This window comes from Dermacentor albipictus, chromosome 5 (genome assembly GCF_038994185.2).
Source record: "Dermacentor albipictus isolate Rhodes 1998 colony chromosome 5, USDA_Dalb.pri_finalv2, whole genome shotgun sequence".
Classification (NCBI taxonomy): domain Eukaryota; kingdom Metazoa; phylum Arthropoda; class Arachnida; order Ixodida; family Ixodidae; genus Dermacentor; species Dermacentor albipictus.
In genome coordinates this window covers 80,135,902-80,162,674 of record NC_091825.1, presented here as the reverse complement: position 1 = coordinate 80,162,674, position 26,773 = coordinate 80,135,902, and the positions used below count along the sequence as shown (strand labels likewise).

At 42.7% G+C, this 26,773-nt stretch overlaps 2 protein-coding genes across 7 annotated transcripts in view; one reads left to right on the top strand and one right to left on the bottom strand.

Moving 5' to 3' along the window:
• The window catches only part of SIDL (SIDL trafficking protein particle complex subunit 10), a 114,050-nt gene extending 96,798 nt beyond the window's left edge, over nucleotides 1–17,252 (bottom strand). For 2 of the 5 annotated variants that reach the window (XM_065442900.2, XM_065442901.2), the window contains exon 1: nucleotides 16,606–16,973. In XM_065442900.2, coding sequence (XP_065298972.1) covers nucleotides 16,606–16,645 — 40 coding nt within the window. In that variant the 5' untranslated portion in view covers nucleotides 16,646–16,973. Of the gene's footprint in view, nucleotides 1–14,585; nucleotides 14,632–16,605; nucleotides 16,974–17,128 lie in introns of those variants that run through there. The other 3 variants (XM_070538480.1, XM_065442903.2, XM_065442904.2) reach the window with 3 other exon arrangements.
• Nucleotides 17,253–17,606: 354 nt separating this feature from the next.
• Nucleotides 17,607–26,773, top strand: part of LOC135910801 (putative inhibitor of apoptosis) — a 48,010-nt gene continuing 38,843 nt past the window's right edge. The window contains exon 1 of one of the 2 annotated variants that reach the window (XM_065442906.2): nucleotides 17,607–17,764. Coding sequence is in view for 1 of the 2 variants with exons in the window: in XM_065442905.1 (XP_065298977.1) it covers nucleotides 18,425–18,427 (3 nt within the window). In the remaining variant the exon portion in view is untranslated. Of the gene's footprint in view, nucleotides 17,765–17,802; nucleotides 18,428–26,773 lie in introns of those variants that run through there. The other variant, XM_065442905.1, reaches the window with a different exon arrangement.

Below are 26,773 nucleotides of genomic sequence, written 5' to 3'. Positions count from 1 at the left end.
CTGTCAATGCAAGCAGAAGTAAAATGCACAAAAGATGCTTTGGTTAGGCAGAATCATTTTCTATGCAATCAAGAAATTAGGACTATGTAATTACAAGTTCCCAGTACTAAAGAAAGCAATCAAAACACTATACAATACAAATAAACTGAAAAAAATTCTACTTGGTACTCTGCAATCGTACTACAGAATTACTTTGATGCAAGGTGTTAGAAGTAACAAAGAATTTTTTTTTAAATTCGAACAATAAAGTGGCAATATGTAATTTCTTTCTCAAAGCAAGCAGATCACACATGTTAACAAAATGATTGCAATATATTATACCATGAGGCAATTCCAAATAGTTCAAAAATTTTTTTTGTCTCAACACATACACAGCAAGCCTCAAGGGTTGTGAAGATGACGAGATGCATGAGACAAATGAGCAACTAGCAGTACAAGAGCTTGGAGGCCATAAAATATTTTCTGCATGAGGCAAAGAAGCGCAGTGATCCTGCATGACCATAGGTATGCAAACAACAACCAGCAACTCAATATCAGTCACACCTAAATGCTGTTTGGCAGTCAAGATGGAGTGCACCACATGGCTTTTCATAGCCTTGGGTTGCATCAGAGATGCCTGGTGAGGCGACCATGTGGATGACGCAAATTCAAGTTGAAGGCAAACAAATGTTAAACACACAAGCTCTCATGGAAAGGGTGGAAAGCTCATCTGCTTTTCTTCTCTCTCCATAGTGTCTACCTCCCATGTTTTTGTGTCAGGCCACTTACTTGTATTTAACCTTATTTTTACAGCTATGTATCAGGCAGCTCCTCAATGTGATCATACATCTGATTGAGCACATGCATGCTCATTTCCTTTCCTTTCCATGACCATGATGGCAAACGGCAGTTACTCTTTTACCACCTGACTATTGCACCCTATATATCATTAACCAATTTCCAGTAGTGCAGTTGACAGAATGCATACATCTTATAGTGCAACACTACTAAAGCATGGAAACATTTATCCTGATTATGTTTTATGGGACTGACTTGTGTAAATTTAGAGAATTGTGAGATATTATTCTACCAAGAAGTAACTAGCTGCACAGCACTAAAGGACAGGAGACTGTTTTATACAACAACACACGCACTACAAAGTTCAGCTTCTACTTTGGTGAATTTTTCAAAAGTCGCAATAATATGGTTGAGTGTCACTTATGCAAATCGGAACTTGAAAGTAATGCAGAATTAAATAATTTCTTGCATGTTTGTATACAGGCGAGAGATATTTGTGCACAACGTCCAAAGGCCAGGAGACAGTTTCTGACTGGAACGACTTCACATAGGATTAACTGCAAGCAGTCAATTACATTTACCAGAGAATGTTTTTATGACCAACGTGGTTGAGGTGTCCCTCAACAGCACTGCCCTACAGGGATGGACGGCGGAAACATGCAGGATAAACAAACAGTACATCCCGACAAAAGTGATTAGATAATAAGCATCAGACAATGTCATCAAATGTCCACCATCAAACAATGTCCATGTGAGTTAACCATCACACACATTCTTACAGACTGTGGTCATGATAAATTTATCACCAAGGATATACATTGACCCTGTGCTCTGATCCAGTATGAAGTGGCTGCCAGGGTGTGCCTCAACTTCCGCTGCATGCAAAGTGCGAGATAAAGCCTGCTTTTGACAGCCTGTTTGATCACTACGTACGAGAGACCTCGTAACTAAGTCCAACATTGCTCTGCTGGCCTGCAATCTTTTGGCACAGCAATGACATTTGCTTTCATTGTATTTGATTCATGAGGTCGACAGTGTGTTTGCTTGAATGCATATGTGCATTGTTAGTTATACTCGCTGACAACCTGCTGTGGCAATAAAGAGAAAGTTACCATAGCAAACCGCTCACACATTACACTGCTCCAGAAAATAGTCCCTAAAGTCTCATTCATGTTCATTTGAGCTAGGGAACAGAAAACATCCTATTTACTGCAGCATTTATGCAGTGGCTTTCATCCAATTCAACTCTGGGGTTAATTTGATCTCAACCAAGAATCCCAGTTGGGGCCGACGCACATAGGCCACAACTTGTTATTTTGATCCTGAAACTGGCCTTCACCAGATAATTCGAACTTGACTGGTCAGCACAGACGCACCTGACCCAAATGATGACTTCGATTGTGAGCCCCATGGCTGCACCATCAGTTTTGGCATGGCTAGGAAACAGTGAATCTGTCGAATGCCTGTTACCTCCCACCAAGAATGCCTATTTTTAGCTTCCCCCACGAAAATTTTCAATCGGAAACGGCAACTCGCACTGAATGATTACTCGCATTTACAAGTTTCTAATGCACACATTTCTTTCCAGAAAACACTGGTAATAAAATTGCCGAAATTGTGCAATTAGAAACATAAGTGTGTTCGTGGCATTGCTAACAGCCTCCTGTCAGAGCCGGCCTCACCTCTTTAATGACAGGTTGGTGACAGAACAAGTTCTCGCATAGGAAGCCAACAACGTTGTGTTGCTCTCAGTCTGACTGCAAAACCTCATTCAAAATTTCTAAGTCACTTTGCATGCTAAGCTAGAGGCAACAATGTCGCACTCTCGAGAATTGCATGTGGTGCACGGCAAACTAGCACCATGGTTAGTCTAGTCATGGGCCACCATTTCGCTTTCCAATTGCTGTGGAGTCCTTTGGTAAATGTGGAATATCAAATGTGCAATGAACTGTACAAAGCACAGTATGGTGTGCTCCATAGACAGCAATAAAGTACTGTCTGAGAGAGACGACGACTGACATTATGTGTCAATACATTTCCATGCTGTGAAAACGAACTTTGCTGGTTTTACCTTTTTCTGATTGCTGGAAGTGTAGACATGATACATTTCTCTTGTTAAAAAATCGGGTGAGTCGTCCTTCTTAAATCTTTTACTTAGGGAGCTCTAATGGTGTTTTTATGTTAGTTTTCTCCTTTCTACCCATAAAAACTAGGTGCACGTTATTTAGGGAAATGTTAGAATCAGGCGAATACTGCCAAACAAAACAACAGTGTGTCTTGGCATGCTTCCTGCCTCTTTTTCAATTCGACCTGCTGGATAATTAGATCGATTTCTTGAGACCCTCCAAGGTCAAATTAACAAAGGTCGCCTGCACTAGAATAAGGCATAAAACACAGAACTCAATGTTAAATTATATTTTGTTTTGCTTTGCTCTTAACGTTTTGGCAAATGCAAAACCTTTGCAAGTAGTGAGCTATGCTGATTCAGTACCTCAGAAAATGCTGTGAAACTCAGCTGGACTACCTGGCACATTAAAACACTTGCAGCAGCATCACCCCTGTAGTTTTCCCTTTAATGCCACAAAGTTTTCTGCACAGTTAGTGTTTTATGGTGCAACAGCCAAATTTGGCTACGGTTGACAAATTTACACAGACGCTAAATGTCTTAAAGGTGCTTGTAGAGCATTTACGGAGCAAACAGTTTTGCATGAAACATGTTACAAACACAATGATGATCCTTCCAAATGCGACTCCACCATTAGAACTGCGGCTCTGCCATATGTACTAACCAGTGGAAGGTAACCACCCATTCCCCTACTTTTACTCAGCAAAAGTGAGGAGACAACCTATTACAACTCCTGGAGTTGCTGGGCAGTTTCGTTCTTTGCCTGCATTCCAACAAATGAAGTATTTTTGAATCCAACTGTACTTAAGCTTTTCTCTACTGATGACGAGTATGGTCATCACAGGAGGTTGTACCGATAGAGCCGACAACAAGTAGACTCATAACGAGCAAAAAATACCTATTGCAGTGAACTGCTGACAAATATGTTAATTAAATAGCTTCTAGTTACAGTTCTTGACACTAGAGGTCACCACTTGTCTATGTTTGCTTCTTCCTGTGCTGCCTTTTGCTTTACTAGTGGCTGCTCTGATGTCTGTGACGGAAACATGGCTCCCTTCTTTTCATGACGGGATTAAGGTGCTCAAAAAAAAAAAGAAAGTGCTCAGATGACTAATCATAGCAAAGCACCTCTATTAGCAGTGAGAACATGGGGTGGCGCCCTCTTGTGAGTAACGTTGTGGCCAGGAGGCCGCTCGCTCTGGCTCGCTCGGTTGCCACGCGCACTCATTTCCTTCGTGTATGCTTAGGGTGTGGGTGGCTCGAACAGTACTTATTAACAAATATGCCAGCTTCTTTCTGCTGCCATGCCTGAACCACAGTTCTTTCTTCTAAAGTGCGTGAGTCGAGAAAATTTGCGGCTTGGATATCACAAGCAATATAGCATTGAAGGGGTCTACTGGTTTTGCAATGCATATATGTGCCGTGTCTGTCCATAAATATTGCATAAAAAGATTGTCTGCAAATTCAACACACAAAGTTGTGTATGATGCTTCACTAAACACTTAACATTCCCTTAGTACCTAGCTATGAGAGACATTGCATTTCACATGGAAAAAAAAGCTTGGTATTTGGTGTGAACATGTTATTTGTGTTAGAAAGACACTGCCCAGCCAAGCTGCCATCATGATTATTATTACTCTGGTGAGTTGTTCTAGTCAAATATGGCCACTTTATTAATGCATAGACGAAAGAATTAGGCACACATTTCATATGAAAAAGTTTGCTGTTACTTCCACCATTCTCTGAAACAGACCCCAACAAAACGAATTGCTCATGGCTGCTACCATGACGGCGTATCATGTAGAGTATTTACATAGTTAATTCACAAATACCATAGTAGCAATCACCTGGAAGAAAAGTTTCATGGACAAGATTGAGAGACAATCAATTGCAAGTGATGAAATGTTTCATGGTGGCCCTCAGCAGCCTTTATCGACAATATGGCACACCCCTCACGCAGCAATAGCAACTGACTGTCGTTATAGCAAGGCACACATTGTTCTCAAAACCCATCAGTTCACTACAACTTCGAATTGAAACCATGAAACAGTTTTTTACAGCACCAATCCCAATGCCTAAAGTATACTCGAGGTATTACAGCACAGCTTAGGGTGCCTAGAAGAGGAAAATTCAAGCACCTTCTGCCTCATTGTGTCATGATCCAGCGTCATTTAATTATGCAAACAGAGGACTATTCACTTTGTCAGTAAATAAAAGAGAACCTCGCAAATCTTCACAAGGAAGACACCACAAGCCTTACATGCATCACTTGATTTTTAACCCTCAATTAGGGAATTATACCTTCAATATGTCCCATACTAACTAATGAATGACACTCTGGCTTTTCTCTGGCTGCAGCCATACAGTCTAATAAGCATATTTCACAAAAAAATTGAGGCCGAGAAGTGTGTGTCAGTTCACCAAACAGATTCGTCATGTATATTCCTCAAGCAACAAACACCAGTGAATTGCTTAAGTGAGTTGAACGTGTAGCCCGGAAAAGGCAATATATATTGGTACATTTTTTTTCATATACTGCAAACAGCTGTAAGCCTCAATTAGCTTTACTTCAAATTACCACCACTTAAACGTGAAGAACCGCCTAATTTTGAGAAGCAGTTAAAGAAGCAAGTGATGCTGGTAGAATCTAAACTGCAGTGTTACTTAAAGGGACACTAGAAACAAATAAAAAGTCAAGCTAAAGTAATAGATTAGTGCTTCAGAATCTCAAGGTGCCAATATTATAGCGAACAGAGCTTTAATAACCGAGAAATCGAGGTAAATGCAGGACATGATTAGAGATTCCCCCGGGACATTCAAGAACTTGCCCTGTGATGAAAGCACTCCTCAGTTAAATTCTGTCACTAGTACTCAACTACTTGTTGCAAAAAACATCCTCGTATTGAATTGTAAGATGAAATAAAATGCTACTTGTCCAGTTCTATTTCACGCTCAGAAAAAAGAACTTTTTGAAATTACCGTTGACAATGACGCAGGCGATCGAAAGGTTTATTTTTCACTCGACTCTGCGACGCCCACGCTTTTGCGTTTCAGTACTTTCCTGATTGCATAGTGCTGCACTGGTTTTGCTGGCTTGCGAAACTTGCACAAACTGCAAGTAGCGGAGAATTCAATTTCCATGTGATGCCGTGGGATGCCCGAACGGCCTACGCCACTTGACCAAAAAAGCAGCCACAGTGGCGAATCCGCTGCTTTGTCTTGGCTCGGTGCCGCCGTCTGTCAGGCACCGTTTTACTCACTGACAGCAGCAAAGGGCCGGTAATGGTGTATGCAACGTCACCACTCGCCCCGGTTAGGTGGCGGGAGATTTGAATTTCAAAAGAGATATTCGGACCGTTCAGATACAATTTTCTCGTAAACTAAGTGTCTTCTTGGCACTAAACAAGCGTTTCGAGGTTTCTGGAATGCTATTTAAACAGTCCACGTCGGCTTAGTATTTGCCTTTAGTGTACCTTTAGGTCCTCGTGTTACTGCCGAGCGTTTCTGTGCAGAAATGCAAAGATTCAGTATTATACCATGAACTGCTTGTTGTGAGAAAACCTGTTTTAGTGGATTAAAATCAAGGTAACAGTTGTAGAAGTCATATATAGCCAGCGTTTGGGACATACTTGTTGCTTCGCAGCAGGTATAGTATCATAACTGGATTCTTATATGCTATGTTTTTGCAGTTGTCAATCCACACATGAAAAACTCGCAATGAACTGGCCTGCACTTGTTCAGCTGGCACTGTAGCATTGCCTTTGAGAACTGTATTGTCATCTAAGAAATAAGCTCTTTGAATAAATTTTCACAAAATCACAAAATATATTTGACACGACCACCATAAGTATACATGCAGAGGGAACGAGAGTGAACAAACGAAAACACTGCAGAGGGCGCCCAGACACCACCCGAACTGCAGCAGATGGCAGGCGCGAGTTCCTGCCCTGACGTCACGTGAGCGGCGCTCGCAGCCACCCCTGTAGTTGGTTCTCAGGGCTAACATATAGTGTTTTGCTGTGAAACTGAAAGTGATGTGTTTCTATTTGAGAACTCCACCTACAAACCAAAGCTCTTTAACAATGTACATGAGTGGTTCATCTTTGATGTACTACAGAGAGAGAGAGAGAGAGAGAGGATATTTAATGGCAGAAAGGTGGAGAGGTCAGCCTGAGTGACGTGCCTCTATCCTGCTACTCCAAGCTGGGGAAGAGGTTAAGGGGAATAACAAAGATAAGATGTGAAGAGGAATGAGAGTGTTGGTATGGTGAATATGATGAGGACAGCAGAATACACTGCTTTTGTGCAATGCATGCATGTACGCTTCACAGCACAGCACAGTCTTTGCGGGCAAAGGTAGAAGTTACTACAGTGCAGCTAGGAGACTGTATAAAGCTTCCATAATTTTTGCCACTGTTAGTACCACTGGGGTACTTAAACCAGACAGTAGGAGCTGCAGGCCGTCGATTATTTGTCGCAGCATAGCTTTGATGACAGAGTCCAATGGTAATAGCTAAGCGCAATGTCCTCGCTCGTGCTGACAGTCTCAGGCCCATGTGCACAACGGCAAGCATGGCCATACATTCGATTCCAGGTTTGCACGGCTCTCTTAAAGCAATGGTTTGGAGAGATCTATTGATGCCGATTCAGCTACCTTCTGCTGGACCTGCGGAATCGGAGCCAGGGAGCTCTCATTTGGACCTACAGCTTGTCCACACCAACGATGCGATGTACTAAAGCTGCCTGCATCACCATGGTGCTGCTTCCAGTTTTCTGAAAAGCCTGGTATAATCTCAAAACCGACCTGGCAATGTTGAGGCATGGTTTGAACTTTCCTTTTTTCTTTCAGAAAATAATTACTGCAAGACCCCCAATGCCAAGCAGAAAGGTAAACTTACAAAGTTATATTTTGTTCAAGTTGAGATATAAAGAAAGCTTGTAAATTAAAAAAATTTTGAATTGATAAAATTGTCAGGTTTCATTTGGAAAACAACATTCCTGCACAAATTTGGCCAAAGAAAAAAAAAAAGGTTTTGGAAAAGTTTTGCCACTTTACAGTAGTCCTATGCCACCGTTTAGTAACTGATCACCAGCGTGGGGAATTCACCTAAGCACCTAAAGCCTTGTTTCTGATGTTATAAAAAACTTCGGGGCAATGTTTAGTAGAGAACCCAATTGAGTAGTTCATTTACTATTATGAATTAAGGGAGTACCATGCCACCAATAAAATGACAGGAGATTCGTAAGCCAAAGCGAAAACAATTCCAACAGCATCTTACCAGCCCATTTTTTGCTGACATCTGCTTAATGTCGACTTATGTACCATTTTAATAGTCATTAATGCCACAAATTAAAACCTGTTTAATACGAATGTGAGGTACTAATGTCTACAGCAACAGCTGCTGTCTACGGCCTCATAGTGAGGTCGGAGTAATGGTATGTGCCTTTTGAATGAGCGGATGCTTTGTATTACACAAAACAATAAGCTCAGCGTTATCCTGCAGAAACACATGTTATTCACAGTTTTGCTATCTGCTGCATTGTAATGTGCTCCACAGTTCCCACTTTTTTTAATCAGACACAACAGGGGGGGCCCCAACATCCTGTTCTTTCATTAACACACCGCCCCTTCTCTCTCCTTTTTTTTAAATCTCTGCTATGTGCTCACGACATCAAAGGCTTGCAAAGCAAGTAAAGCTTACGCCAGTTTTTTATGTGAAGCATATTACTAGAGCTCAACCCAGCTCCTCGGCGCGGCGGTGTCGCCTTCAATACCACGTGACACCGTGACGTCACGACAGAGGAGAAACGGGGCTCCAACTCGCGCCGTCGCCTTCAAGGCTGACCACGTGACACCGTGACGTCACGACAGAGGAGAAACGGGGCTCCAACTCACGCCGTCGCGGCGGTATATAAGCAGCTGCGCTTGCCTCTGCTAGACACTCACGAGGTGAGATGCCTCCTGGAGACAGAGCTGCTGAAGCGAAGGTTGCGGCGTGCTACAGAGACTGTTTCTAGGTGCTTTGCTATGGCGCAGCGACTATGCGCCCCGCATCAGATGCGGTGAGCGTCGAGCAACGCAGCGTTCGGCGCGACAACGAAATGTGCGCCTGAGCAAGCGCCGCACGCCTGAGCCGACAACACCGGCTTTTCTGCGACACGAGCTCCTTAACGCTGTCGCGTTAAAATAAAGGTTAGTATGCTTCGCATCCTGGGCTTAACCTTAGCTAAGCCACAGCCATTTTTTGTCAATAATACTGCAAAGGAGTTGAAAAGAACTTGGCTCCACCATACAGCCAGAGCACATCTAGGGCCAGACACCCGCCATAGTAACCTGGTAGCTATGATGGTGTGCTGCCGAGGATAAGTTTGTGGGTTTGCTCTATGCCACAGCAGCCACATTTTGATGGGGGAAGAATGTGAGAACACTTGTGCACTGGGAGCACATTAAAAAAACCTGAAGCGAAACTTGATCCAGAATTTGCACAATCTCGTGCCTCACAACAATATCGTGATTTTGTCACACAAAACCCCAGAATTCAATTTTATTTTTGCTACGCTCAGAGTTGTTGCTCACATTCCTTCTCTCGTACGAGCGTTAAAAGAAAGAAAACATGGGGGCAACAGTTGCAGCTGGTTTAGCATAATCACAACTCCGAATAGAAGTGAAGTACACCTAACCTTCTTTTTCTTGGTCTCCTCAAAGTTACTGTGAAACATGTGAACAGTGACAAGGCTGTAAGCCATTTTTGCAAGTAAAACATTTCAAAGATTGAAAGCATTTTGGTTTTCTTTCGGGGCCAATTTATTCAATTATACAATTGAATAAATTTTCAAAGAGAGATTAACAAAAAGTATACACAGCAAAAGGAAAGTGCAAATCAGTTCCACAGAAGCCCACAAGGTGAAGGAAAATACCTGAAAGGAAGAAAATTGGCATCCACCCAAACTGTAGCAGGAAGCTACAAAGGAAACCCTTACAGGTTTCTCAAAAAAAGAGCCTCGCAGTAGAAGAAATGAGATACAATTCGGGTGGATGCTAATTTTCCCTTTTATGTACTTTCCTCCACCTTGCGGGCTTCTGCAGAACTGGCTTGCCATTTTCATTCTCCCAGTGCCTCAAATTGTCAATTAATTCACCCTCGCTCTGCTAGTCTCCTGATTAGCTCAGATGGTAGAGCGACCACCCTGGAAAGGCATTGGTTCTGGCTTCAAGTCCTGGACCAGGCCAAATTTTTCTACAACTGCAAGGATTTCTTTCTGAGAAATCTGTATGGCTTTCCTTTGTAGTCTGTTGCTACAATTAGGGTGGATGCCAATTTTCCCCTTTCATAGCAAGAGAAAGTGAAAACGATCAAATGTGGCTAAGCTAGTCCATGAGTAGTCTCTTTTATGGAGGAGCAGCAAACAAAACAGTTTAAAAAAAACCCATCAAACTCTGAAGTTCTAAATGCCAATGCCACGATCTGATTATGATGCAGCACACTGCAGTGGGGGACTTCAGATTAATTTTGACCACTTATTTTGGCCATCTGGGATTGTATACGTGCCCATACAGTGCTCACAGAATGCAACACATCAATCTAGGGCTAACTAATGCGCATACTTTCATTTCCACTGGCTGCAGCTTGCGTCACATTGACGTAATCTTGGTGCATACACGTAGATCGAAGTCTGCATCACCTTTGGTGACCAGATTCCTAGCGACATGACATGGTACTCTCCAGCACTTCGCACATGTGCAGGGTTTCACTAAATGCTCCCTGTCGCATTTCATTCCATGAGCACTGTACATCTATATACGTCAGCGCTATTGTGTTTTGTACCCCTTTTCCCCCCTGACTAAAATCAAGCCCTCAAACTTGAGCTCAATAGCACAACGCCATAGTCATGGAGCTACCACAATGAACAGCAATAAAAAAAATCTTAAGCATCGTTATACGGCTGGATGCATGCAGCATGACACAACAGTTCCGATACACAATTCAAAGAGTAGACAGGAAAATTTTTGACCTGCAGTTTCGATTGCCAATGAAACCAAACAGGCTTCATGTGTGATCTTTCAGAATGAAAGTCAGGATCTGGCCGACATCACTTTGAAGAAGTGGTTTCTTGAAGGGAATGGGACTTGTAGCAGCACAGTGAGCAAATTGAGCTGAATTGAATAATTTATTTAATTAAGGGATTTAACACCTCATATTATGGCGTTCAACACGCCACTGTAAGTAAATTCAAAACGTTGGGTCTGTTATTTAGAAAAAATATTTCCTTGGACGGCCATGTTGGTCATACAGCATCAAAACTAATTGGCATCTTTAACCACCATAAATCGTAATGCTACTACACTGCAGTGTTTAATCATTATCTAAATTATTGTGTACTTGTGTGGGGGACAACAACACTCAGCAAAATTTAAAAAAACAATGTCCACTAAAAAACGGGGCCTTACAATTTAATACTAGATCTCCGTTTGAATCATAAGCAGAGCCTCTGCACAAAAAGCTTTGTGTACTCTGCACCCCAAATATATATAATTATCAGCTACGTAAATGCTTAATTAAAGAATGCACATGTCAACATCAATTTGTGGCAAAACTGAGTGGACTACAACTTAAGGAATCTACAGGATATCAGAGAGGTAATCCTGAATGTTGGAAGGCATCTGTACAGAGAACTAACTTTGCGATTCAAACAATGTATTATCTCCCATTGCTCAACAACTACATTAGTCAAGGCACTGATTTATTAATGCTTGAAACAAACAAGCTTCATCAACTGTTTCTATAGCTACAGTGCTACATTGCATTTTTATTTGTTTTGTTTCTTTTAGAAATGAACTGGTTAAAAACAACCATTTTGATAGATAAATTGGTTAGTTACTTTTGCGTACCACTTTATAGCGAGTGGTTGTCTTTATTTTCTTTGACTTCCTTTGGCCTGTGAGCAGCCACTGTTTTTCTTCAACGTATTTGTATGTGTTAGTGGATTATTGTCATGTTTGACCGCTGTTGCTTCATTAAATGTGCGACTTGTACAATAAATATTTTTTTTTAATTTTTGCTATTGTGCTAGTTACTATATATTAGCAATTCTTTATGCACATTTTTACTGCGTTTTTCTATCTGTATGCCTTGAATTTAGAGGGGGGGGGGGGGTCTATCAAGCTGTTTCTAGGCTTCTTTCTCTGCTTCCTCCAAATGTATACATGGAAACTCAATAAACAAATAAATAAAATGAACAGTGGGTTATAAAGGACACTGCCCTGGAGGACTCCGGATTAATTTTGACCACCTGGGGTTCTTTGGTGCGCATCTAAATCTAAATAATGCAAAAATTTTTGCATTCCAGCTATGTTAGAATGCAACTGCCATGGCCGAGAATTAAACCTGTGACCTCGTGCCTAGCAGTGTAATGTTAAAGCCAGTGAGCCAGCGCAGCAGGTTAAGCCGAGTCGGACTTCCACTGAAATAGCTCACCAAACGACCTCCCCACAGTTGTCATACAATTTTTTCTAGAGAAGCATAGTTGACAACCGGGGCTCAAGCAGTCAGAGGGCACGAGCTGCAAATGCGCAGCTGCAAAAAACAACTGCGCTCGATGCATGGCGAAGCAGACAAGGCCGGCAGTGTACAGCAGCTGTTTCGAGATGCCTTTTCATCTCATATTGTGTTCAGACAGACAAACAGGATGAGAAAAGGGCACGTTGAGAGAAAGAGGAAATAACATGGGCACAAGAGTAACAAGTGAGTGTCCTAGAACATAATCATGAAGCAAGAAAAAAAGAAGGAAAAGAATAGAGGGGCGCTATGATACAGAAGTTCAAGCCAGAGACCCAAAACTACAGAAAAAAAAAGTTTTATTCCCTTGCAAACAAGAGCTTTTGAGCTGTTAAAAAAAATTAAAATTAAATTATAGGGTTTTACGTGCCAAAACCACTTTCTGATTTTGAGGCACGCCGTAGTGGAGGACTCCGGAAATTTCGACCACGTGGGGTTCTTTACCGTGCACCTAAATCTAAGCACACGGGTGTTTTCGCATTTCGCCCCCATCGAAATGCGGCCGCCGTGGCCGGGATTCTATCCCGCGACCTCGTGCTCAGCAGCCCAAAACCATAGCCACTGAGCAACCACGGCGGGTAGCTTTTGAGCTGTAGCTTTCTGTTGACTTCTTCACAGAAAGTCTATTAAATATCAAACGTCTTGTTTATTAATATGGTTGTGACTAACAAAACAATGTTGTTGATCTTAACCTGGTGACTGCTAAATGCACCTTCCAGAAAGACACATGTAAATTTAATCTGAATTAAGTGAGTCACCTTAATGGCATTATTTGAGGTAATTACATATGAAAGCTGTGATGCAATGATATTATAGATAATTTCTGGTTATCCTAGGAGTACTTGTGCGCAATATCCATGTTGATGAGTTTTTTTTTTTATTCTTGTTAGAATCACACTCATTTGCTTAAGACGACCTTCAGCTAACAGTTCCTCGTTTCCTTCGTTCCAGACCTCAGTCGCTCTTATTTTACCTTCACTGAGTGCTCAAGACAGAGGTACAAAGGCAGATGGAGACTTCATGTTTTTAACAGTGGTCGACATTCCTTGTTTGACCAATGTTAAGCACTGTCTTGTGTGGATGCTACAGATTGCTGCACACAAGTGCTTTTTAACTACTCAGGTCACTGCCTTGCTAATATGCATCCCATTGTGAATGTAGCAGTCAGATGAATGTCGCCTACTGCATCTTTTACACCTGAATCACAGTTATACAATTAAAGGGACACTCAAGAGAAACACTACTCAAGCTGAATTGCTTGTTAGCACTTCTGAGAAATACGAGTAAAACATGGTTTGTGATGCCTCAATTAGATTCCGGAAGCAGCGCTATTGCAGCAAGTAAGATTTGCCTGATTGCCAGTTGATTATTAAAGAAGAAATTTGGAAAAATTCAAATTGAAAACTGACAGTCCTTTTTTTTTTTTCTAGCAGAAAAAAATTACAGTACAAATATGAGATGGGACTATGGAATACGTGGTGCCAGAGAATGATACCACGGAATGGTTTTGGTGCAACACAAAATTCCCAGTAACAGTTATGGTTGGCTCTACACAATGGAGAGGTTTATGGATAACATATACACAAACAGCTTGCGCATGGTAAAGGGAACATGGCGTATTCTGAGAATAGTGTTTGTAGCACTCCACATGCACCCAATTGAGCTCTTTTGTCCACAGGGTGGACTACGCCTGCTAACTCTGGGACCACAGTTCCTAAAGCTCCAGACTAAGCACAGTAAAATACACGGTGTCACTCACACTGAACAACTACTGTAGTTTGCCACAAACAATTGCCACAAACAATTGCAACAAAAACAGGTTTTTTGGCATGTGACCAGCCTGTCCAGTTTGAAGGTGCCTTGGTCTGAACCTGGCCCTAAGCTGCAGGCAAAGGGAGTCTGAGTGGTACAAGAACTTGTGCCTTACTCTGGGTTGGGTAAGGGCACTGAGTTTAAGCCTGAGCCCATGAAGAGCTATGTGTATGCATTCATTAAGCAAACCATGTCTAGAGAGCTATTACGTGGTAGTCTGCTGCTTACATGCTGTCCTGCACTACCATTGTCGTGGCTTCTTCTTGCTCGGTAAAAACATGGAGAATTCACAGTACCAAAAATTAGTAACCTACCTGTGCAGCCTGGTTTAGCATGCGACTTAAACGTCCTCTAACACTGTGTATGAACGTTATCCGAGACCACTCAGCTTCAAAAGACGTTTGACCTGCAGCGATAGCTCAGGAGCAATGGTTTTGTTGCTGAGCAATAGGTAGCAGAGGGTCCGATTATCAGCTGTATCCCGGCACAAGTGAAATGTAAGAATGGTGGTGCATTTAATATTCAGGTGCATATTAATGAACCACTGGAAGTCAAACCTTATCTGGGACCTTCCACTATGGCGTCACTCACAGCCTGATGCTGCTTTAGAATATTGGATTCCATTGATCAGAAAACCCTGGACAGTTCAAGTGGCCGATGTTCCTTGTCGAGCATGCATCAAATTAAGAGTTGCACAGCAAAATGATGCTCATGACAGGAGTATGTTGGCTGCACAGATTCTTAGAGTTATAAATTTAACTTCAAGCTCTATTTCAGAATCTTTAACCACAACAGCAGGAAAGTTACTTCCAGTAAATTTTCTAGCACACATACGAAATTGACACAAAATGTCAAATTTGTTTTAAAACTTGCACCTTAACCGGATTAGGTGACAAAGTTCTCATATGAGAAATATGGAAATGTAAAGGCAGACTGGAAGATAATGCAAACAGGACAATGAGAACCAGCATAATATTTTTCATGCATAACTGAAGCTGTGGTGTTGAATTTATGGGCAAATGACTGCTTTGCAGCTTCGGTTGCACACGAAAACAATGTGGATACACTAACACATGGTGTAGTTTACTCTTTCATGATTTGATTTCACTTCAGCTTCCGTCATATTAAAATGAACTTAATCTGTTCTTCTAGCGACACATTTAACATCCAATGAAATTAAGACAAAAAATTTGAATGTATTAAAACATCATTTAACAAAAACAATCATTTACAACTAGGTGATTTACACTGTGCCTCAGTTCATTGTGAACTTGTGTTTGATGGTCTTCAATGGAGCAATTGTATCTGAGGTTGACAGTTCTAAGGCTAGGATTAGTGAAGTCCACATGTCTATCAGACTGAATTGGTTTTAAAGAGGCGCCACGACACCATCCAGCACCAGAGAAGAAGATAAACGAATGGTGTCAGGTCCAGGAACTCAACCCATCACGTTTTTGTTCGCCCATATTAGTTGGTGCCTCTTCTGCATGGTGCATCAACTACATAAAGAGCAGTTAACTCACACAGTGTTACTCGCTAACTGATTAAAAGATGATGCAACATTCACTCACATTTATCGAAGTCACTAGTATGGCATAATAATTTCATGAATGAAAATGTGTCAACCTGAGAACTGATGTGCAACAGGAAACGCTGGTCATTACAAGGCACAGGAAATAAGCACCTGATCTGTGTCCTTGAGTATCTGGATTTTTTTTTTTTTTTGTCACCTAGCCTGAATACACAACAAAGCAGGCCAGTGAGGAAGGAATGTTAATCATGCAATTAGAATAGAGGCTATCCTGGCCCGCACCTATCAAGTGAAGGATGAGCAAGAGAATGTTTTCGAAAGTGGGAACAGTGTGCTAAAGGAGTCTGGCCCTTCGCAAGCACACTATTCACAGAGAACTAAGACTTGCAGAGTTAACGACACACACACTGGTATTCCTCATATGGCAGAAAACGCTTCACGAATGTTTCTTAGCACTGTTCCATTTACTGTCTTGCTACAAGACATGGTCGGCGGGACAAACTCCGCATTTCCGCATGCCCAGCTGGTCGACCTACCATCGCGGCATTGTGACGGGAGACAATAATCGGAGGACGGTTATGCGTGTCGCGGTGGCTCACGGAACACCTCATATCGGTCTATCTGACTCATTTTATCGCCTCACTTTAGCAGACATGCGCGTTCCAGCTGCCACCGGCTGACCATATGAGTCCGCGAACCGTTATGAAACCGGTTTCCGTCTTGGAGCAACCGCGGCCCGCGGTACTGAGCTTCGGTACAAGAGCACGTCCGCGCTCGCGAACGCGGAACTTGTGGATGCTTACACGTGACGATCGGTTTGCAGTTCATTCTGGGCACGGCCATGCATCCCAGGGCAGGGTCACAGCGTTGGAAGAGCGCTTTCTGCTAGCCGCGGAGCCAGCGGACACTGCATCTTGGAGGAGGCGGTGACGGAACGCCGCCGCACCACCGACAGCGAGTTGCGATCGCGTGTCGTCGATGGTCCGCGCTGCTAGTTGCCGGCTTTCGTCCGGCTGCTTATGCATCCGATTTCGGGGTCCCACCGGTACGCGCTACACCACGTCCTTAACTAACGCAGAAGCGTCATAACGCATTACATTACATCACAGCAGAGGCTTCCACTTTCGATGCACGATCAGCCGCTCTAGTAACGGCTAACGGCCTGCGTTGGCTCTCGCTGGCCTTTTGGATTCCGAAATCCAAAACTAGATTAATTACGAAGCCAAGACAAACCAAATTTGCAGAAAAGATTTTTGGTTTTTTTTTTTAAGGTAGTAGCAATGGTAGTAAAGAAATAGAGTGGCAAAGAAGCTGCGTGAAAAATACCTTTTAACTTCCTCTGACATAGCAGCGAGGTGCATTGTGCGTACGTGCCGGTAGCACCTGATGCTGCGCGACAAGGCACCGTTTATAGAAAAAGCTTTATAAACGGTGCGACAAGGTAGCTAGAGGGCTGAGTAGCGGCGTTTGTTCCTCCGAGCAGAGGAGCTATCAAGTGCAAGATCTCGCGCTGTGGCGCTGTCTTCTGCGTCTACGCGGCTTAAATGAAATATCCACATAAAGAAGTCGCACCGGATGCTACGAGAAAACGTATTATTCTATGGAAAGGTGGCGAACGAGCGGCCCCTTGCACTCTGCTTTATTTGCATAGCCCAGCATGTGTGCAAAGCAACTTTGTAGCCGCGAACTACCGGGTGGCACGCGCCCCTTTATTGCTCAAGTAGTATGTAAGCGCTCTTGACGCATGAGCCGCACGAGCAACTACCGCCCCCAGCCCCGCAGGAAACGGGCGTTCCGCTTTTGGAGCCACGCAAGCGCCTTCTGAAGCGCTCTTCCCCCGCCTTCCTTCTCTCCCTTTACAGAAATGGCTGCAGTGGCCGTGTAGGAATTCGAATATTAGTGATATTACTTGTAAAATCCATCACCAGGCTGGGACATAAGTGAATACACGGTATACTTGAGGTGAGCTTTACAACCGTCCTGGCAATGGGGTTGTTTGTTGCGGCTGTTGCGGTGCATGTCATATATGCGCGCTTGCTGCTCTGACTTCAATGCGCCAGCTGCGCCAACTACCGTGTGTCCTCGATGGCACCAAAAGACCCCAACCTTCGATATGTTCTGCAGCGTGTGCCGTGACCACGGCTTGACCTTGTGTTACACGCTTATGAACGGCGAGGTTACTAATGCGTGGTCTGCGTAGTTGCTAGCTTCCAAGGTCGCGGTTGGCCTTTTGTTGCGCAAGTACGCGCTTAACGACGCGCTGCGGCGTCGTTAGGGCGACGCCATGTTGGATGCCTACGCAGTGTTTTTCCTAGAGTCCATACCGTTGTGAAACCAAAAGATACGCCGAGGAGTGCGCCTTGTCCCAAGTGGTTGCGTTAGGTTTCTCAAGTTGGGTGGCGTTGCAATCCAACGCGGCTGGCTCAGTGTTACCGGTTTGGACAGGGTCCACCATCGTCGCGCAGAAGGCAGCACGATGGATAAGCCTACAGCCAGTGCGAGTGGTTCGGGAAACCAGCGCGCATTATCAGTGACGCGGCTGTAGAATGAAGTTCTCCGATAGCCATTCACTGCTTCGTTCGGCGTCCCGATTGTGGCACATCGAGGCTGTTGGTGCTTTCAATGGTAAGCAAGCAAGCTTTATTCCACGGGACCGCTTTCTCTTGGCCATTTCGCCTATATTCCGGATATGTTTCGTACTGCTAGTGTCCAGTAGTGTATCATTTTTCCTTAAGAAGAAAGCATCCGTAGCGCATGTTTCAAATATTTTAGGTCTACTGGCAAGCATTATCGTGTTGATTTCCATGCGTTCAGAGTGTATTGGTTCTGACCTCTTTTTGGATGTTGCTGTCGATTTTTTCTGTTGGGATACACTCGCAAGCATACAGACTGAAGGCTGAATTAATCTGCCGGGAGCGTTGCCACCGCGAATCGCCCTTTCTCGGTGCATAGGAGGCTATGCTCGGTGTTTCGGTATGTCGAAGCAGCCCCGTGAGTAGCAGTGGTGTACTTTACAAGTGGGCGTTTCCGCTAGCTATTCAAGCACGACATTCGTGACGATTATTTTGGCTGTGAACTCGTTTCATTTGTATTTTGTGAAAGACGGCTGAAGGGGCCGGCTAGCTTCTAAAACGAATGTTCCCGATGTGCTGTACGCGGACGCTGCGAGATTTAGCACGGCATAGCTGCTTTATTGCTTTAATTTGTATTTAGATGGGGTGCCGCTTGATCTATGCTGCAGTGATAGTTCACGAATACCCGCGTGCCGCTTAGAACTTACCGAAGTGCGGAGTCAGTAAAATAAACAAATTGAATGTGTGAATGAAGCGATGACTGGAGCAGAATACGTTTCGACAGGGCGGATAAACGATGTTTGTCGGTTGGTGACGCCCAGCTCCTTTATCTCGGCAATTAGCTGTGAACTTCCGGTTAAGAAATGCGGGCGCCCTCTTTTTTTGACAGCCGATAAGCAGTATTGCCGCGTGTATTTAACCTGCACTCAATTTATCCGTACCTGGCCGATAAATAGTGGCCCGCTAACGGTACAAAAGTGGGTTGCGAAATAAATGTACGCGAAGTTGCTCACCTTCCGAACTCGTTTCCGCCCGACTTGTGTGTGAAGTTTAGGATCGTACGTTTCATAATTGGGCTAAACCGGCAGTAAGGTATTTTGATTTTCATATTTAATAGCACGACAATTTGGTATGTCTCTGCTTTTCATCAACTCAACAGGCCACAAGCTCGTCACTAAAAATATTTCCTCAACTTGCCTCAGTGTCGCTATTTTACTCGTGATTGTGCCTCATCCTTAAAACTGTTGCACCCTTTGGGGTGTAAATTTGTCCCACAACAATAATCATCTGCCTTGCTTGCGTTTCCTTTCCTGAAAACTCGGCGCCCGCTACTTTCCTGTGGAGAATGCTGCGTCACACTGATAACGCGCATGCCGTTCGTGACTGGGAAGTACCGGGCTCGCCGCGTTAGAGAAAGGAAACGCGGACAAGACGGATGACGATTATCGTTGTGGGACAAGATAAGCCCCAAAGGGTGTAAATTTTTCTAAGAGTGTGCATCATTTCCTTGTGGAGTGGTTGGCTTTTTTTCCCCCCATAAGGAAGTAGCAGCTCGTGGCGCAGCATAATGACGTTAGTAGGAAAGTCTGGAAATGACTTGTTCATAAAGTGACTTATTTACAATCAAGTTCCATATTTATGTGCCTGAGAACGCATAGCTTCCCTTGCCATGACAGACGGTATGAAGAATTGGTCCTTTGCTTGCCTACCATTTAATAGTAGTGCCAGGGATAGTGTAGAAAGATCGACATTTGGGCGAGTTGGTACTGGTTGAACATCTTGAAGGGGCAGCGCAATAAGACGATGACAGAAGGCAGGAAACACACAGGACAGCGCAGGAAATGGTGTTTCGTGTTTTTTGCCTACGCAGTGATAATGACGCCATGGACGGGAGAGCACGTGGCGATGGGTTGTGTACATAAGTGTGTGTATGCCTTCGAATAAAGTTAGTTGTGAGTTCAGCGCTGTCCTGTGTGTTTCCTGCCTTCTGTCATCGTCTTATTGCGCTGCCCCTTCAAGATGTTCAACCAGGGATAGTGGTTGTGATTCTAACCAAAAAATAGCACCGTGTCAGTGATGATTGTTGGCGCATCCAGGCAAAAAGTTCTAACCAAAAAATAGCACCGTGTCAGTGATGATTGTTGGAGCATCCGGGCAAAAAGTTCTGTCGCACAGATGTGTGCATATATGATAACATATCAGTGAGAGACTAGACGCAGCGCAGCGTGCTGCTTTCCTTTGATGCCAGTCTTAATCTATGTTGTTTGCAGACATAGTTTGCTCTTGCCACTGCCTCAGTTATCGGTTCTCCGTCATGGAGACTAGAGTGGACGTTTCTTGCTAAAAGCAAGTGTCAGAGCGGCAGATGGTGTACACATGGATGAATTAAGTTATAATAGGTTCCCCTTAAACCCGTGAATTTTATTAGGTTGTCTAGCACTGTGGTTTTATTGTCATAAAGGCAGCATGCTGATTGAGTAAAGAAAAGGCAGGCTTTTATTTTTGTAAACAACTTATTAGAGGTACCTTTTGAGATCTATGTAGCAGTTACATTTGATGCATTCATAGCTCTGTTCCTCATACGTTTCTGTGTGCCTGCTGAAGAGAATAAATGCGAGGTTGTCATTTGCATGAGCCTGTCATCTCTTGTCACCTTGAACTATGTTAAATCTTCAAGCTGATTACTTCATGCACGAGTTATTTAGGGAGCTGCATGTGGCTTGGATAATATATGCGAATTCTTCTTCTCTTTTCTTTTTTAATAGATGGGTTTTTAAAAAAAATACACATGCTTGGTTGTAACAGTGAAACAATGAAAGCACAGTGCAGAGCACGGGAAAATAATTTTTCTTCTGTGAAACCACTCGTGGGAAAAAGCTGATGAGAGAAACCAACAAAATGAGACCAGTTTGTAAAAGCAGATAATCATTTTCCTTTGCCTAACTTTGAGCTGCGCTGATTTGTAAAAAGCAGAGCCTTCTGTCTGGAAAGTGGACAGCCATACTGTCATCACTCTATAGCTGCTTCTACACGCATATGAATGCCTTCCCCTTGCAGACGTAACATGAAGCTACTGCTAGAAACTTGTAGAAATTCTAGTCTAGTTTACTTAAAGAATGTCAATGCTAGTCATTAATGCCTAGAGGTCACATCAAAGCCAATGTTTTTTTGTGTGTGTGTGCTTTTGATGGTGTCGCCAAACATTGTTTTTTATGACCAAGCTGACAAAAATGCCGGACTTTTAAATTGATGTTGAAAAGATGCCATGGCATCACTACAGTCTTGGACATAATTTTGGGCAGTGAATAGCCTCTGTCACAGCTTCCGATCCTTTAAAGGAGTACTGATGTCATTTTCGACTTTTCATTTTCTTTCTTTCTTTTTTCTAAATGCAGGCCCTAGGTTTTAAAACCCTAGTAGAAATACTGGGGCAAGCCTCGGAGAGCCTTAAATGTTAGTACTTGAAGATATACTATAACTTTTCTGCAAACCAGTTTCAGTTTGGTTTCCCAGGAAGGGTTAGTGTTGTGACATCATAAAGCATGTGGGAGCAGAACATTGCGACGTTCTGGCACTTGCTTAGACTCGCTTGGTCATCTGGTATGCCACAACATGATCTATAAAAAGAAACTAAAGGTAGAAAATTTTATGTCAGCATTTCTTTTAGAAATTTGTCAGGGAAGAATACATCATATTTCTTTTCTATCATATTCGACCTGTTGTATCTATATTTGCTAAACTTTCTGGGCTGTTCTTTTGAGGCAGATGCGGTGATAAAAAAGAACTGACCAAATAGAACTCTGAACAATTGAGGCATTGTGAAGTTATTGGCGGAGCCTTGATAAAAACCTTGCCCTGGCTGATAAAAATGATATTGGTGGACCTGGGCATTCAAATCACGCATAACAGCGTTGCTCGAAAGTTACTCGAAAGACTTGTGCTAGGCTACACCTACGTAGTGTTGTTTCCCAAGTTTTTGTTTGACTACAGTGTTCCAGGGTGTTTTTCTGTTCCTTTGTCAGACTGCTGTCAAACAAAAGAGCTAGAAATAGCCACAATGGCTGTTCTGTGGGCAGACTCAAAGGCAGTGTAGCAGTCTGCAAACAGCTACCAAAGTTGTCAATCGGGAGGTTTATGTGCATTGCGTCAAAAAACAATAAAAGAAAGAATTGTAGACACTCCCTAAAGGAAAGCTATAAGCGCCGCCCAAAACATCAATAGGTGGCCCAACGATAATGGTAATAACAGTGATGACTTCATTATCGCTTCATCCTTCATGACAGCTCATTCATCATAGATCAGGGATCAAGTCTTGGCTGGGGAAATTTGTTTTTTTTTTTATGGTTTCTCTCGGGGTGTTTAAACATGATAGCAGACTCCAGTGATAGTGATAATGATGATTGCTGCAAGAAATGCTGCAAAGACAGGAGGAACTAACAGTAGCAGCTGCGGCTTTAAATAAAGTCTAGTGCTTGTTAAAAAGTCTTTACCTTTTATGTGTGCACATGCGTAGGCATTAGAAGGTGTCAGAATAATACTGGGCTGGTATAACTTAAATTCCCATCTGTTTTTCCAAATCTGCCATTAGCCCGTGATATGTCAAAATGGCTCGGGCTCTACCCATATGGGCGTGGCACCCGCCCATAAGGACTAGACCTGAACCATTCAGACCTATCATGGAGTGCTAATGGCAGATTTCCAGCTAAAATAGATTGGAATAGTTTTACATTGTACTGACCATGAAGCGTGAACTTGCTACATTGCATACGCAGCTGAGGGTTATTCTTTTATGACCATATTGTTAGGCTAACTCCCATGTGCTGGGAATATTTGCATGCTAGCAATAATGGCAGGAATCGCATCTCGGGAAAATTACAATAGGGCCAACAGGTACTTGGGCAAGCCAGATGCAAGAGCTCTCGATTGTTGATTTCTTGTTAGTCAAATTAATTCTCTAACCTTATCGACATTAAATTTCACAAGATAGCTCTGTGGGTTGTTTGAAGAAGCAATTTTGTTTTTGCAAATTCACAGACCATCAACAAAAGTAGTTAAAATTGGGACCACACAAAAAGTAGATTACTCTCAGCATACCTAAAATGCTGCTACATTTGTGCTGTATGAAAATTACTTGATAGTGATAGTCTGTGCATGGGAAAAATAGTGCATCATATTTCAGTATTCTGCAAAAGTGCTTCAGCCTGAGAGTGCTTAATGTTAGATAAAAGCTTTGCCCACCTCAGTTGTTTGCACTAGTTTACCTCAAAAGATTAGAGCTTTCAGATCTGGGTTATGGTACCAAAGTGAGGTCGGCAGCTTATAAACAAAGGTATGGGAGCTAGATTATTCTGGCAGATCGCATGTCATGAAGTAATAGAAGATTTACATGTGACTCATGCCTTACAGAAGGTGATATCTCTCTTCATTTAGTAGTATAGTACAGTTGCATTTTAGTTCACACAAAAAAATTTGCCTACAAATTGTAATATGCATAAAGTGGGGCACTGTGAGTGACACAGAAAAAACAGCCCCCATGCACATTGAAAAAATATACTACTTTACAGTGTGATGTTCTGAGCATTCTACGCTGCAGATTTTTCCTGTACATTACTCATTTCATGTGTGTATTCTGTATGTCTGTAGTGCAGAAGTGGAGTGTTCCATTCATTCACATTTTTGTTCTGGAGCATAGTTTCATGTCATATCATTGTTTATTCATTGATTGATTTAGTAATCCTACCAACTACTGTCTTTTCCAAAGTCTAGGTGCTTTCAGATGGATTGTCCAGAATAATTTCGTGGGAAGTTCTGGCCTTGGGTGTAACTGATATCACTGTTATAAAACTTGTGTCTTGAAAAATTGCTGCGGAAAAAATGTGTCCAATTTGCTGGCGCAGGGCTGCCAGGCATTGTAGTTCTATTTCTGATGAACAGAAGAAAAAAAGTTTGCATACAAGAGGCACACAGTATTGATGCTTCTGCTGTGGAATAGTTTGCTTACCAGTATATAAAAAAGTTACATGGCATTACTGGTGGAACCTGCGGATAGCATGCTGCACACAGTCTTGACAGTAACCTGCTTCTGCTATGGAATAGTTAGCTTACTACTATATTAACAAAGTTACATATTATTGGTGGAACCTGCGGATTACTCGAAATAGATCTTAAGGCTGATGGTTTACTCAGGTTGGGAGATGGATGGAAATACATGATTCTATAGACCCTTCTAGAATGCCATTTCAGATTTGTTACTGGAATGTACATTTGAGCAAGTACAAAACTAGTAGCACAATAGGGTGTCCCAAAGTTTTAAGCAGTCAGGCGTACATCTTATCAGTACAGTGCTACCAGGCATTGCAGTTTTATTTCTGTTGAAAGAAAAAAAAAAGTTTGCGTTGAATGTTGCGCACAGATCATTTGACCATAAGCTGCTACCATCATGGAAAATTTTCACTTGACCGTCTCCATAGCATCTTGCCCAACACACATGTAATGGTGAGCTATGTGGAGCTCATAAAGAGCACGGTTACAGCAGCCATTGTCTGAAGCTGTTTGGCAGGCTGCCCTCCCTTATTGGAAACACCTAGTCTACATTTGTTTACCTCTATGAAAGATGGACTGTCTCGTGCTTGTTGACTGATAAGAGAGTTTGGCAGGCCTAGAACCAACTCTGGCAGCTGCCACCAACAAACAGGTTGCGAGCACTTGTGGGGCAGATTACACATGACTGCTGCTTGCTTTGGGGCTGAGCCACCATGGAGGACAGGGTCTGTGCTTACGGTTGATCTGGAAGCTTGGCAAATTTCAGCGTCACTGTCAGCTTATATAATGTGCTGCACGACAAATGCATTTTCTAGCGATACCCCAATTACTCCGTCCTTATGTCAGCTGACTTGCCAAAGGGCAAATTTATTATTGGAAGACGCTGTATCATACTGGAAGGTAACGCACCACACTGGTAGACGGTGCTCAAGAATGGACATACACATCACTTTTCAAAGCTCTATTACTCAAGTACTTGTTGCCACCAGTGGCAGTTAAAATATTTAATAATTTAGTAATATAAAGTTTAATAGATTTAATAAAACCATTCATTGCGTCTTCTGCAATTCACGAGCTCAGGCTGCTTGTTCACTGCAGAAGCTAGATGAGAACTATTATGCAGATACCATGCACTGTTTGAATATGTATACACAAAGCTTTCATGAGCCAGCATGACCTAATGACTCATTATGACAAGAGGTGCACTGCAGATTTCACTCAACACATCCCTCAATCACCATGATGTACCTTGCAGAGCAATCGGGAAGTCTTATTCAGCATAACAACTCGTTGAATCCCAAGACACGACTTGCTCGACCTTCTAGGAACTCGCCACAGTACGATGAGAGACACGCAGCAAATTTAGGCAATAAATGCATCCCATAATTTCTTTTCAGTGTCAGCTAGAAGATGCATGCCCTCACTTTTTAGAAGCAAATTCTTGCTGATTGCCGTGGCCTAATGCACCCAAAGGGCTGGCTTGCATGCGAGAAATCCGTATTTATTCCGCCTCTTTAGCCTTACCTCTGTTGCATAATGGTTAGAGAGTAGGGCTTGCGTACTGGGGGAACCATGTTTGAAATAAACCATCAAATTGTAATTTATGTATGTATATATACAGGGTGTCCCACATGTGCCAAAATCTTAAAATGTGAGAGTGCCACGTAGCTGGACAGAACCAAGGTAATGTTTGCTTTTGCTTCGAGCTAGTTAGACTATATTTGTATTTTGTCTAATTAAATAATTAGTCATTAATAATGATCTTCTCAAATATTATAATCAACAAAATTGTCACTCGGAAGATTGTAGGCCATCATAAAAAATTCACGATCCATCTTTGTGTTGCTCAATACGTGCTATAAAAGTTTTTGCAAGTGTTAGAGAGCCTGCAAAATACGGAAAAGGGCCACGCGACTAATAGCATGGCACTTTCTGTGCGATTTCGCGTTCTTCTTTCAAAAGTATGGTGAAGGAAAGTATGGTGCATATCTAAATACATAGAAGGTTCCATAGCCAGTGAACCAAGTTGTCTACTAGGCTAGATGGCAGCTAGTAGCACGTTGTCTACTCGGGCACCTACCCAGTGACCCGAGTTGTCACACACTATTTCCACGAATATATCCTGCGAGGAAACTGCATATACCCAGTGGTACCATTTGTCTACTCTGCAAGAGAGCCAGCGCGCTACCAGTGGCCCAAGTTGTCTATATATTGCAAGTATATTTGCCAAGGAAACGATGACAAATACCAAACCCTGGAGAAGAGCCAATGAAAATTTTGCTGTAAGAACTGCTTGCTTAAATAGATCGGAAAGTGAGAATCCACAGTGAAGCCTGTCTTCTTGATTCTTAAGTAT